The 11,532-nt window shown below is 38.2% G+C and overlaps 1 protein-coding gene across 8 annotated transcripts in view; it reads right to left on the bottom strand.

Annotated features, from left to right (window-relative positions):
- Window positions 1–3,341: 3,341 nt before the first annotated feature.
- Fmnl2 (formin like 2) overlaps window positions 3,342–11,532 on the bottom strand; it is a 284,823-nt gene continuing 276,632 nt past the window's right edge. For 2 of the 8 annotated variants that reach the window (XM_048812271.1, XM_048812274.1), the window contains 3 exons: window positions 11,282–11,405; window positions 7,458–7,504; window positions 3,342–5,371 (listed from right to left, as the gene is read on the bottom strand). In XM_048812271.1, the coding sequence (XP_048668228.1) occupies window positions 5,333–5,371; window positions 7,458–7,504; window positions 11,282–11,405 (210 nt within the window). In that variant the 3' untranslated portion in view covers window positions 3,342–5,332. Of the gene's footprint in view, window positions 5,372–7,410; window positions 7,505–9,261; window positions 9,388–11,281; window positions 11,406–11,532 lie in introns of all 8 variants that reach the window. The other 6 variants (XM_048812269.1, XM_048812273.1, XM_048812267.1 and 3 more) reach the window with 4 other exon arrangements.

Below are 11,532 nucleotides of genomic sequence, written 5' to 3'. Positions count from 1 at the left end.
ATATATAAATATATTTAATATATATATATTAGTTTAATATATATATATATTAGTTTTCAGCGGACACAGCATCTTTATTTGTATGTGGTACTGAGAATCGATCCCAGGCCGCACACATGCCAGGCGAGCGCGCTACTGCTTGAGCCACATCCCCAGCCCCAGATAGATTTTAATTTAGCTATCCTTACTGCTTTACTTTAAACTGTACCCCCTGGACATGGTGGTGGTCTCCTATAACTCCAATAACTTGGGAAACTGAGGCAGGAGGATCATAAAGTCAAGGCCAGCCTCAGCAATTTAGGCAGACCCTCTCTCAGAAACAGTCTGGGGATGTGTCTTAGTGGTTCAGTACTAAGGGTTTTGTCCCTCCTACCAAAAAGATAAATAAAAATAAGCCACTCATTTTACATAAAAGCAAAATAAGGTGATTTATTTTCATAGAACTGTGTTCTAAGAGACTTATATTCTCATTCTGTGCTTTTGACAATGTTATATACCAGTCCAGTAATTCTTAGCTTATTTCATACTTTTTAAGTTTTCTAAAAGTGGTAGTCATGTAATTCATTCCTCGGCAGGGATTTGTCTTTATCGTTCACTGCTCTGTATATATCCCTGTGAAGTAGGACAGTGCCTGGCACATAATAAGCACTTACTGAATGAATGTAAAATATTAGTTTATAAATATACTCATTTAGCAACCATGGTACCCATCATGCTTATTGAAGGGCTTCAAAAGACATCACTAACCCACAGTTTAAGCCACATTGAAGTACATCTAAAATAAGGTCTAGTGATTATACCTTAACTTACCCCGTAAGTGTCCAAAAGTTTCTCAGAAAATCTTAGAATCAGTCCTGATTCTAAGAAAAACTAATCCTTTCAGGCTATTTTTGAATAGAGGTGAGTCATGGTGACATGGCAGCCATTCCCATTTATTGGAGCTAACTTAAAGGGGTGGTAGGAAGTGACAGATGGTTTTGCTTCAACTACCCCAACACTGTTCTTAGCCCTTCCTTTATTTTAGTCTACCTGATGAAAATTCAGGTTCCTTAATGATAGTAAATTCTCTTCTTAAGCTTGCTTCATAGACTTAGAAATTAGGCTTATAATTCTCAATGGGATCTAGTTCAAGGCTATCTCATGCATTGTTAGTGACTGGTAATTGACCATTAATTTGATGGTAATTACACTAGGTATAAAGTTGTTTACATTCCAGAGGAACTAGCTAATCTCTACTCCCACCCCAGTCTAGACTGAAACAGGGACTGACTGACTAAAACACATCGGATTCAAGCTAAGCCATTTCTTGATGCTATTGAATGCTACTCTTTAGGTTATCTTAGTGTATTATTTATAAACATTTTTTTCCAGTCCCGCCTACAAATATTTTCTGTAGGTATTAGTTTTCTTGCCTACCTCTATAACCAAGGAGAGGACTTACTCTGAAAGGTGAGTAATAGAAGGAGCAAGGTTTGTTTCCTATTTGTAATTGCCAGGTTTTCACATCTGTACAGTTATATATCTCACCTTTTGTAAATAGAATTTACTAGAAAAATGGCATATTTTACTAAATGAGTTGGATTCGTGTCAACATTTTTCTTTTAGCATCCTTTAGGCAGCAAGCAGTTCTCTGAGTTGTTAAATGCCCACATCCTGTTTTCTCAGTGTAATATGTTTAAAATACCCCTTTAAAAAAAAAAAAAAAAGACCTTCATGCGTTTCTTGTGTCCAGTTTTTTTCTTGGGAATAGGTGGATGTTTATTTATAGAAATGGAAAACAATTCTTCTGTATGTACTGTACCGATAAATTCATCTTTGTAGACATTTCTGATAATAAATACTAGAAAACAGTATATTAGGGCTACCAGAAGAGTTTTATCAAATATTAAAGTTACTAGGCATGTGAATTAAAAAGATATTTAAAAAATATTACATTTTCCAGTGTAAAATTAGATATTATACAGAGAAAAACCCAGTACGTTGAACACCCCAAAGCAGAGTCAGTGATGACCCATTCTGTGCCTGGCAAATTGTGTCAGGAGGGTCACTGGACATTGCAGTGAAGTTTATGGCGGAGCATGGGAAATAGGGAGGACAACGGTACATCGTTCTGAGTCATGGGTAAACATTTCTAAACACTTTGGTGAAGGTATAGCTCAGTGGTAGAGTACTTGCTCACACGTGCAAGGTCCTGGTTTCAATCTCCAGTACTCACTCCCCACACCCTCAAAACAAATAATATCTGTCTTATTTTTGAAAACTTTCTGAATTTGTGGGATACTAAATAAATACTTCAAATTTTTAAAAAAAATTTAGTTGTAGATTAACACAATATCTTTTTTTTTTTTTTTTAAATGTGGTGCTAAGGATCAAACCCAGTGTCTCTCTTCAAAATCTTTTACCATTAGACATTTGTCCTGGTATAAAGCAAAGTAGAGATTCTTATTTCAGGATTCAGCTCTTCCTCCCTTTTATAAGAATCTCACCTACATTGTATAACTAGTTAGGGTGAAGTTCACTGAATTGGGAACCAATGCTTGTACAGGTTCGTCTACCTACTAGATTTATGACCCTGGGCAAAGCAATTTTTCTTAGTTGGTTTCCTTTGTATATGACAGTGTTAATACTTCTCAGGCTTGATGAGGGGATGAAATAAGATTATTGCATATGATCTATAAATAGCCAAGTGTAGTAAATCTAAAAGTACAAATGGCAGTGTGAGAGAATTATTGATTGTAACAGCAATTCCTTAAGCAACTAATTATATTCCTCTAAGTTTATTTTAAGCCACTTGGAATATCTTCTAAAATATTTCTTGCTTCCATAAAATGTATAAGCATTACAATTTTCTGATGACGTGTTACAAATACCAGTATGCATGTGCGTTGGGCCTATTGTGGTTGGCAGGTGCTTACCTCTATATAGTCTACACATAACCTATTTGTATTTATTTTTACAATACCCTGATTAAATTTGGAGGGTGGTGTCTTTACCAAAGGAGAATGTTCTCTCTCCAGAATCCATAAGTTGTATAGAGATACATCTCTCAATACCAAAAGCTGTTTTGTTCCTACATTCTACATAGCAGGTGGCCCAAGAGTTCATAAAGCAAGCCAGGCATCTCAATGCATGCCTACAGTCTGAGCTACCAATGAGGCTGTGTGAAGAGAATCTCAAGCCAGGAGTTTTGAGAACCAGCCTGGGCAATACAGAGAGATCCCATCAGAGTTCATATAATGAAGAAGTTTTCCTAATTGCCAGTCATCTTTGGATTCTGAGTTCAAATAGAGGTAAAACTGCTACCCTCCCCCTAAAATTTACTACTGAAAGACTACAACATATTTTTACAGAATAGTAGTGTAAATAGTTTTATTTGCTTGCGTGGCATGGAAAGACCAGAAAAGTAACATGAATTGCTTTTGTAAAACATTTCTAACATTGCTAAGATGCAGGCCCATTAATAGACACAGAAAAGAACATGCCAACATTATTGTCTATTTGTACATTAATAGACAATTATTTTTTAATATGCATGTCAGCTTTGAGCTTTGGGAAATAGCTGCATTGTGGCAGGTCCAACTATTGGTCTTACATGTCATGGTCAATTTGCTATTTTCATCAAAATTAAAGTTGACTTAACCCAAAGACAAAATCTTGGCATGTTCTTTTTAAAGTAAATGTGGAAATGCTCCAGCAGGTGGCAGTTTAATCTGTAAATAGGTACACTAAAGTGAAATGTGGTAACTGATCCCTAAATTGTCCTTGTAGTTAAATATATATATTAAAAAAAGAACTATAAGTTAAAATAACATTCAGATTGTATAGCATAGGCTGATGCATTTTTAAACAATATTTACAATATTACCCAGAATCTTAGGTGGGAATTAAAGAGAAGTGTAAAAACCATAAAAAACTGCACCAATTTTATAGCAAAATATCTGTACATTTAAAAAGAGATATAACTACACATTATCCAAGGAAAAAGGATCTTCACCAAGGGGTTCACATAAGCACAACATAAAATAAAATCAGTGGTTAAATACTATACAATAAACTTTACAATTAATATACTGATGTAATGTGCCAAGAAGGTAAGCCAGAAGCAGAATGTATATTAGGAAAAATACAAATTTTGTTTCGGTCCAGTTTTTGACTTTGGAATGGAACAAGTGCCTTGCGTGAGAGGAAGGAAATAACAATGACTTAGTTGACCATTTAGTCCCATTACTTATTCAAATTTAATACCAATGGTAATACTTTTCAATAACTTAATTTTGATTCCTCATAACTGGGAAATACATGAACAATTTACAAAAGGAAAGAAAAGCCCTGCGATTGTCAGAGGAGAATAAGGCCAGGTTCCTAACTTTACTCTGCTAACAGATAAAATCTTGAATGCTTATTGATAGAGTTAGTAAACTTCTCCCTGACGAGCAAGGCACCAATTTCTATTCTCAGGATTGACCCATAAAAATCCTCAGAAATCCTACTACTGATTACTGAGATGTTAATTTTAGCGTTATTTAATAAATATATTTGCATAATTTAAAAAGCTGCCTCTAGCTTAAGAACACAGTGTTGCAAATAAGTCTTATTCAACATTTTATGTCCTCATCTTGGATTTCAAACCAGTGACCGTCTCTCACAGGGTATATGGCATTCTAGCACAGAAGTGGTAGAATGTGAAACGAGGCAGAGTTGAGTGACTTCTTGTGCCACTATAGTTGGATCTTGTTTGCACTTTATTGGGGCTTATGATAGAAGGACTTTATGTGACTCCTTCTTCCATGTTGCAAGTCCTTAAAAACTCAAAGTTGATGGATGTAGCTGTAACACAAAATTAATTCCTTAAAAGACATCTCAGCAAAGGAAGCCCCAAGCAGATGCATCCATGTTATTTACAACTTATCAGGAAACCAGGGTGGGCCATCATGGCATAAACACAATGGCAAGTAATGAATTTTAATATGAAATTTACATTTTGGTTAAAAAACTGAACAACATACCGGTGTAAAAAGATACCTAATCAAATCAAATCCTATTGCTTTGATTAATCTGAGCAGGTACTTCCATTTTTAGGCACTTGTTAACAAGGGTTGAAAAGAGAACCCATCATTTTAAAATTCCTATGTATTTGCTAATCTGAGCCCTTAGGAATTATTTTATCTGTGTTCAAGGCTGCAGCTAAATAGTAGCACATGAAATTTACATGGGCAGTTTCATTCACGCACACCCTCTATTCATGCAGGCAGGTCTTGGGTTCACATCGTTATTTCGGCACCATTAACAGAACGCAAGTTCTGATCATCAAAGCGCCTTCTAACACTTCTCCTCACCGCATCGGCTCTTCGGTATGGCTGGTTTCTAAGATCTGTAAAGAAGAGAGTGCTAGTGAAATAAAAGCAACTTTTAATATGCATCTAAGCAACACAAAGGCCAGTTGGCAGCCAATCAAAGCAGCTTGTGTAGAAGACTCAGCTAATGGGCCTTACAAACTCTTTGAGCATTGAACCAAAGACACACATTTGCCTTAAATATTTACAATCAAAATAAGATGTAATACTGGTAGGATTCTGGGACACGAGAGAAAAAACATGGGATATTTTTGTCACTGGCCAGAGTCTAGCGGAAGTCTTACTTTGAAATGTTTCTTCAAATGGTAGCAGTTGTGGCTTGTATTTTTTTCTGGAAGCCTGAATGGCACAATAATTTTAATGAATTTTAAACAGGAGAAGAGAACAGGAGGCCATTACTACAAGTAGTGTTAGGACAGGACAGTCTATTTTATTAGACTGTTTTATCTATCTTATCCTTGAAATTTTAAGAAGGAAGGAACCTCAAAGGCCTTAGTTTGCAGACACAGGTTGCCTTGTTTGTATTTCATTAGACTAGCTGAGTTTATTATTTTGTGAATTAGAAATGTAATGCTCAACTAACCATTAAATCTAAATTCAAAATAATACTCCATTCCATCAATATTCTTTCCTGCCACCCAGTATTTTTGTGTTTTATTTGCAGGGAGAAGCTGTTAGGCCCTTCTTCATTTTCCAGTTTGTGTTGCTAGAGCAAAACAATTAGCCTTACATTTAAAAAGAAAGCAAGTATTGAGTGAATCAAATCACTGCATACTGGTTCAAGAAGATACCACTCTAGTGGAATGGACAGAGGAAGTTTATGTAAGTCCTCCTAGTATGAAGGCATGCTTCCAGGAATAAGGCTGGTAGCTGAGTCAGCTCCTAGCCTCCTCTTGATGAAGTCAAGATAAATGGATAAATAAAGCAGGCTTATTCCTCTTATTTAATTTTAGTATGTATTTTCCTTTTATGAACTTAGTATTGTTGACTTCAGCTAGGAAAAAAGGTTAAATTGGTTTAATTCTGTATTTGTAGAGTTTAACCTTTTTCATGCCTTCACTTACTCAGTAAATTGAAAATGGAGCCTACAAGTCAATTGGCCCACAGAATATTTGCCCCACTTCAATCCCCTTCCCTACTTTTTTTTTTTTTTCAGGAGCCTGGGGGATACTGGTATTTAAACCAGGGTGCTTGACCACTGAGCCACATCTCCCTCCAGTCCTTTTAAGACAGGGCCTCATTAAGTTGCTGAGGCTGGCCTCAAACTTGAGATCCTTCAGTCTCAGCCTCCTGAGTCCAGGATCATAGGCATGTACCATTGTTCCAAAATATATTTATTGGACCCTAAATCAGTAATTAACATATATAAACTAGGGTTTCTTCTGGCTTCTCTTGAAATATAAGAAAATCAGTCAATACAGAGTCCAAATTCCTACATAGTACAAAACTGAAGCTGAGTGGGACCGAGACATCCTCTCAGATTCAACAGTTCTAACCAGGCCTGTTACCTTCCTGGCTCCTAAACTGTTGGAATTTGTGATCCTCCCCTATTCCTCTAAATTTAACCAAAGAATAGGCATGCATGCTCTAATCCCCTGAAGCTCCTGTACCCTGGCTCACGATGGTAAATTAGAAGGTCTGAATTCCATGTTAGATCAAGGATATCCAGCTCTGTGGTTCTGGAGTTTGCTGAGAAATTAGTTAAAAATCCTAATCTTTCAAAGGCTGTATATCATGTTACCTGGCCAGGACCTGATGTTGACCTCCAGAACAAAATGGAGTTATGTGAATAACTCAAAGGCTAAGAATAGCATAAGGGAAGGACAGCCTAGAACCCAGAGCAAATACAGTGACCAACAAATACCCTTGCCCAAGCCATCACACATAGTAGGCTGGGGGAGAGTCCAACAGAGAGGCTCAGCCTCACATCATTGGAATATGAGATACAAAGACTTCTCCCTGGTCAGATTCTCACCAGTATTACCCTTTGCCACAAATTGAAACCACTGATGTGCATACAGAGAGAGGAGGAAGCTAAGTAAAAAGTGATGCTTGCCAGCTCTGTGTATCCTCCACCACCGGTGTGCTAGAAGAAATCCTTACCCTCGAGTGAACATTTGGAAATTTAGTGATATTATTCTTCTTTAAGGCTAAACAGAAAAAAAAACAAAAACACAAAATGATGGTTAAGTAAAAATGGGATGAAAATGGAAAGCAACTCAACTTAGTGCCTAACATTCCTGGGCATATTAGCCAAAGGATAAGAAAGCAGGAGGCCATTACTACAAGTAGTGTTAGATAAAACAGGGAGACAATCAGTGTGGCTTCCCACCCAGCTCTCTGACCACACAGTTCCAAGCTGCTTTGAAGATTGGCTCCAGAAAGACAGACAGTCCAGCAGCAAAACTGACAGCAAACATAGCCTAAGCAGATGAGTTTCCAGCTGGTTAGTAAGCATTGATGGGTAAGCACACTGCAGAGCAGGCAATGATACAAAGACACATGCATAACAAGTACAATTCATAAAATAGTTATAAATACTGACCCGGTTCCATGTCAAGTAATGGCTATTTTCACACAGTGCACTCTTGTCTATTTTCTAGGCATGGAAAGAAGTCTGTTGCTTTTTTAAGTATCAAAAAATAAGCCCAAAAAGTCACCTGTTGGAAAAATTTGACCTTTTTTTTTTTTTTTAATTCTAAATGGCCTTTACTGAAACTAGGGTTTTTGTTTTGGGGGGGTTGTTTTTTTGGTACTGGGGATTAAACCCAGGGATGCTTTACCACTGAGCCATATCTCCAGCCCTTTTTATTTTTTGAGACAGGATCTCACTAAGTTACTGAGGCTCACCTTAAACTTGCTATCCTCCTGCCTCAGCCTCCAGAGACGTTGGGATTACAGATGTGCACCACCACACCTGGCCTGATGAAAAGTATTTGCTATAGTATTTCTACTAATACTACCACTACCCTGACCAAAGAGGCAGGTCCATATATGGCTTCATCACAGATGAAACACCCAGGTTGACATGGAATAGAGCCACCAGTGAAGAGGCAGAAATATGATGGTGAGGAGTGCTTTTAATCTTGTGTTTTCACTTCCCACCTTGCAGCTTTGCTCCAACATCGAATTGCTGATTGCTGAACTTGAGCATGACACTGAATAGAGATGACATGCTCAGGGTTGGGATGTTGTAAGGCTGTGAATCACCAAGATCAGCACATACAGGCTGCTGGGTTGAAAGGGCTCACAATGTGAAGCTCATGGCATGAGTTCCACATACCATGGCCTGGTAAGAGCTACGAAAGGCCCAACTTATAGCCAAGCACAGTTCAGTTTCTTCAGCAAATCATGAGGCAGCATTCAAGCCCTTGTCATTTCTGAGCACTTCCATGCAGTGGGTCATCTTATGATCAAAGCATGTTAACGAAGTACAAAAAGGGGCCAGTTTTATATATGTGAAACTATTAGTGCACATAAGTGCTCAAATGTTTGGTTTAGTAGTTACTGTTACTACATTTCGTGTTACTATCATTATGTGAAACTTTTAGTGCACAGTAAGTGCTCAAATGTTTGGTTTAGTAGTTACTGTTACTATCATTTTGTGTTCAAAGATATCAGTCCCAACATAGCATAAGCAATCTACTGATAGTTGAAGAAGTGTTCTGTTTTCTGAAAATGTCTGCAGGCAGTTCTATTAATCGTCACCCATCCAGACCGTAACGGCAACATGGACATGTGTGTGTACTGAAAGTGGCAGTGAGTGGGCAGTAATGACGGGAAGGCAAATCCATGCAGCGAAACAACACAAAATACAACATGATGAAGACAGCAGTACCATGCTGGCACAGAGGTGGCTCCAACAGACACACACAGGGGGACATAGAGGTCAAAAAACCTGTGCAACCTTTCAAGAACATCAGGTGAGAAAGAGTAATAGTTTAGTAATGGTACTCCTCAGTGAGAACAGGTTCGCAGAAAAACCGAGAGCCACGCTTGGCGGTGCGAGCAGTAAAGGGCACAGTCTTCAGCACTGCATTGAAAACGAGCCAAACACAAACAGAAGAGAGTGAGAGCGCGGTCTACTGCATTAGCACACGGTTAGTGCTCTGTTAATCACACCTGGGAGCGGGGTGCAGGAAAGGGCAAAGGCAATATACACCCCAGTTAGCTTATGAAAGTCTGGAAGAGTTAATCTGGGGGCTTGGGGAGGGACAGAAAAAGGAAACTAAGGAGAATAAAAACTGCTCTTTCACCTGCTCTGTAGGTTAATGATTTAGGTAAGGAAAATAAAAAATACACATTCCATTCATTGTATAATGTCAGGTGTCAGGAGGACGGAGGACATACTGATGACAACTGGGCTCCAAGTCTAAGTGTGCAAGGTTGCATGTCTCCCTACCTACACGTTAATGTCACTGCGGCACAGAGACCAAGAGTGCTTACCTAGGACAGAGAGCTCATTCCTGGTCCTTCTCAAGAGTGGAGTTCCTCCCCCAGTGTGGAGGAGGTGAGGACAAATGCCAGACAATGGGGGCTCAACCTGAGGGGCACGTGCAAGCTCTGCACGGTGTCCTAGGTCATACACAGTAAGCACGCGTGTGCGCCATGAGTGGAAAACACCATTTGCATTGGCCACTTACCTACCCACTCAGGATTTACACTGCTTAAATTTGGGCAAGGGAATCTTTATTGACTTCCTTTTTTATGTATCCAATCTGTCTATATATCTAACTTCCCTGGGTCTAAGCAGGTGAAAAAAATTTATGGCTTTTGCAATTGGAGATTCCTATTTATAATACTAACTAAGATACAATAAAAAATAAAAATCTAGGAATTATATTTTTTGAAAATTAGGACAACTGGGGACATGTGAACAATGACGGTGTATTTGATATTAAGGAACTATTACTTTAGGGTATATGATAATGGTACTATGGGTATACTTTTTTGTTTTTTTAAGAGTACTTATCTTTTAATGATACATACTGAAATATTTGTAAATGAAATTATAGTCTTGCCTCCAAAATTTCCAAAGTTTGTATGAGGGTGGGTGGGGGGCACAGTGGTTACAGCATATATACAACAAGATGGCCACAACTGGTAATTGTTGAAATGGGTGAGGGGTACATGGAAACCCGGCTCACTCAAAGTACTCTATACTTCAGCATATTTTTTAACCTTATCATAATGGAAAGCTTAAAGTATCTTTGAAGCTGATAATAGCATTCATGCACAAGAGACGTGAAAGAAAGGTTACCTGCTACTACCTCCAAAAGACAGTTACCCAAGTTTATCATCCTGACTAGTAAAAAGAAGAATGGAAATTCAGGAGAATTGGTTCAAGCAGCAAGCATTAAGCTAGAATTTAATCAGACAAGAACCAAGCAAAGTAAGATAATTCCTAGCTGATAAAATGATCAGTCTCTGTAAGCCTGTTGCTTCATCCAAAGTCTGAGTCCCTGATTTCCTATTGACTTCAGCTACTTTGAATTAAAAAAAAAAAAAGAGGCTTTTCAAGAGCATTCTGGAAAATCTGCATGGACTGTGGTTAGTATAGAGCTGAATGAATTTTATCCACAGTGTTTATTATCCAAGCAGTTTAGCAGGATTGGCCACAAGGAGGAAAATGGAGCATGATGACAAATCAAAAACAGTGGAAAACCATTAGAAAGAGGACTATTGAAAGTACAGTGGAAAATCATTAGAAAGAGGACTACCGAAAGTACAGTGGTGGGGAGCACATATGCTACTATATGTATACTTCAAATTGGAGCTTGCAGTCTCCCTGCATAATTCTGAATCTGAATAACATCCACTAAAGCACTCGCCAACCCTGGTCAAACAAAGCTGCCATATTGGCCTGTGGCCCAGTCTAGGTGAGGCCAGCAGGATCTCCTGGGCCACAGGGAGGAAGTGTCCTTTACCTGTGATGATGTCTTCAATGGCACCATCTTTTCCCTCATATACATGTCTGTTATCTTTAACTTGTCGTCGTCTTAACTCTGCAATTAACTCCTGCTGCTGCCTCTTTGATTTATGAGAAGGAGACTGAGAAGAAAGAAGAAGGGCAGAGATGAGGGGAGCCAGCACCCATTTGGAGTTTAAGAAAATATAAAATGTACCTGAGTTTTATGTACTTTAATAAGTAGCCTTAGTCAAAAATACATAATATCAT

The sequence above is a fragment of the Marmota marmota genome, unplaced genomic scaffold (genome assembly GCF_001458135.2).
Source record: "Marmota marmota marmota unplaced genomic scaffold, marMar, whole genome shotgun sequence".
Lineage (NCBI taxonomy): Eukaryota > Metazoa > Chordata > Mammalia > Rodentia > Sciuridae > Marmota > Marmota marmota.
Note: the sequence above shows the minus strand (reverse complement) of the source record. Positions and strands in the feature narration are given on the sequence as shown.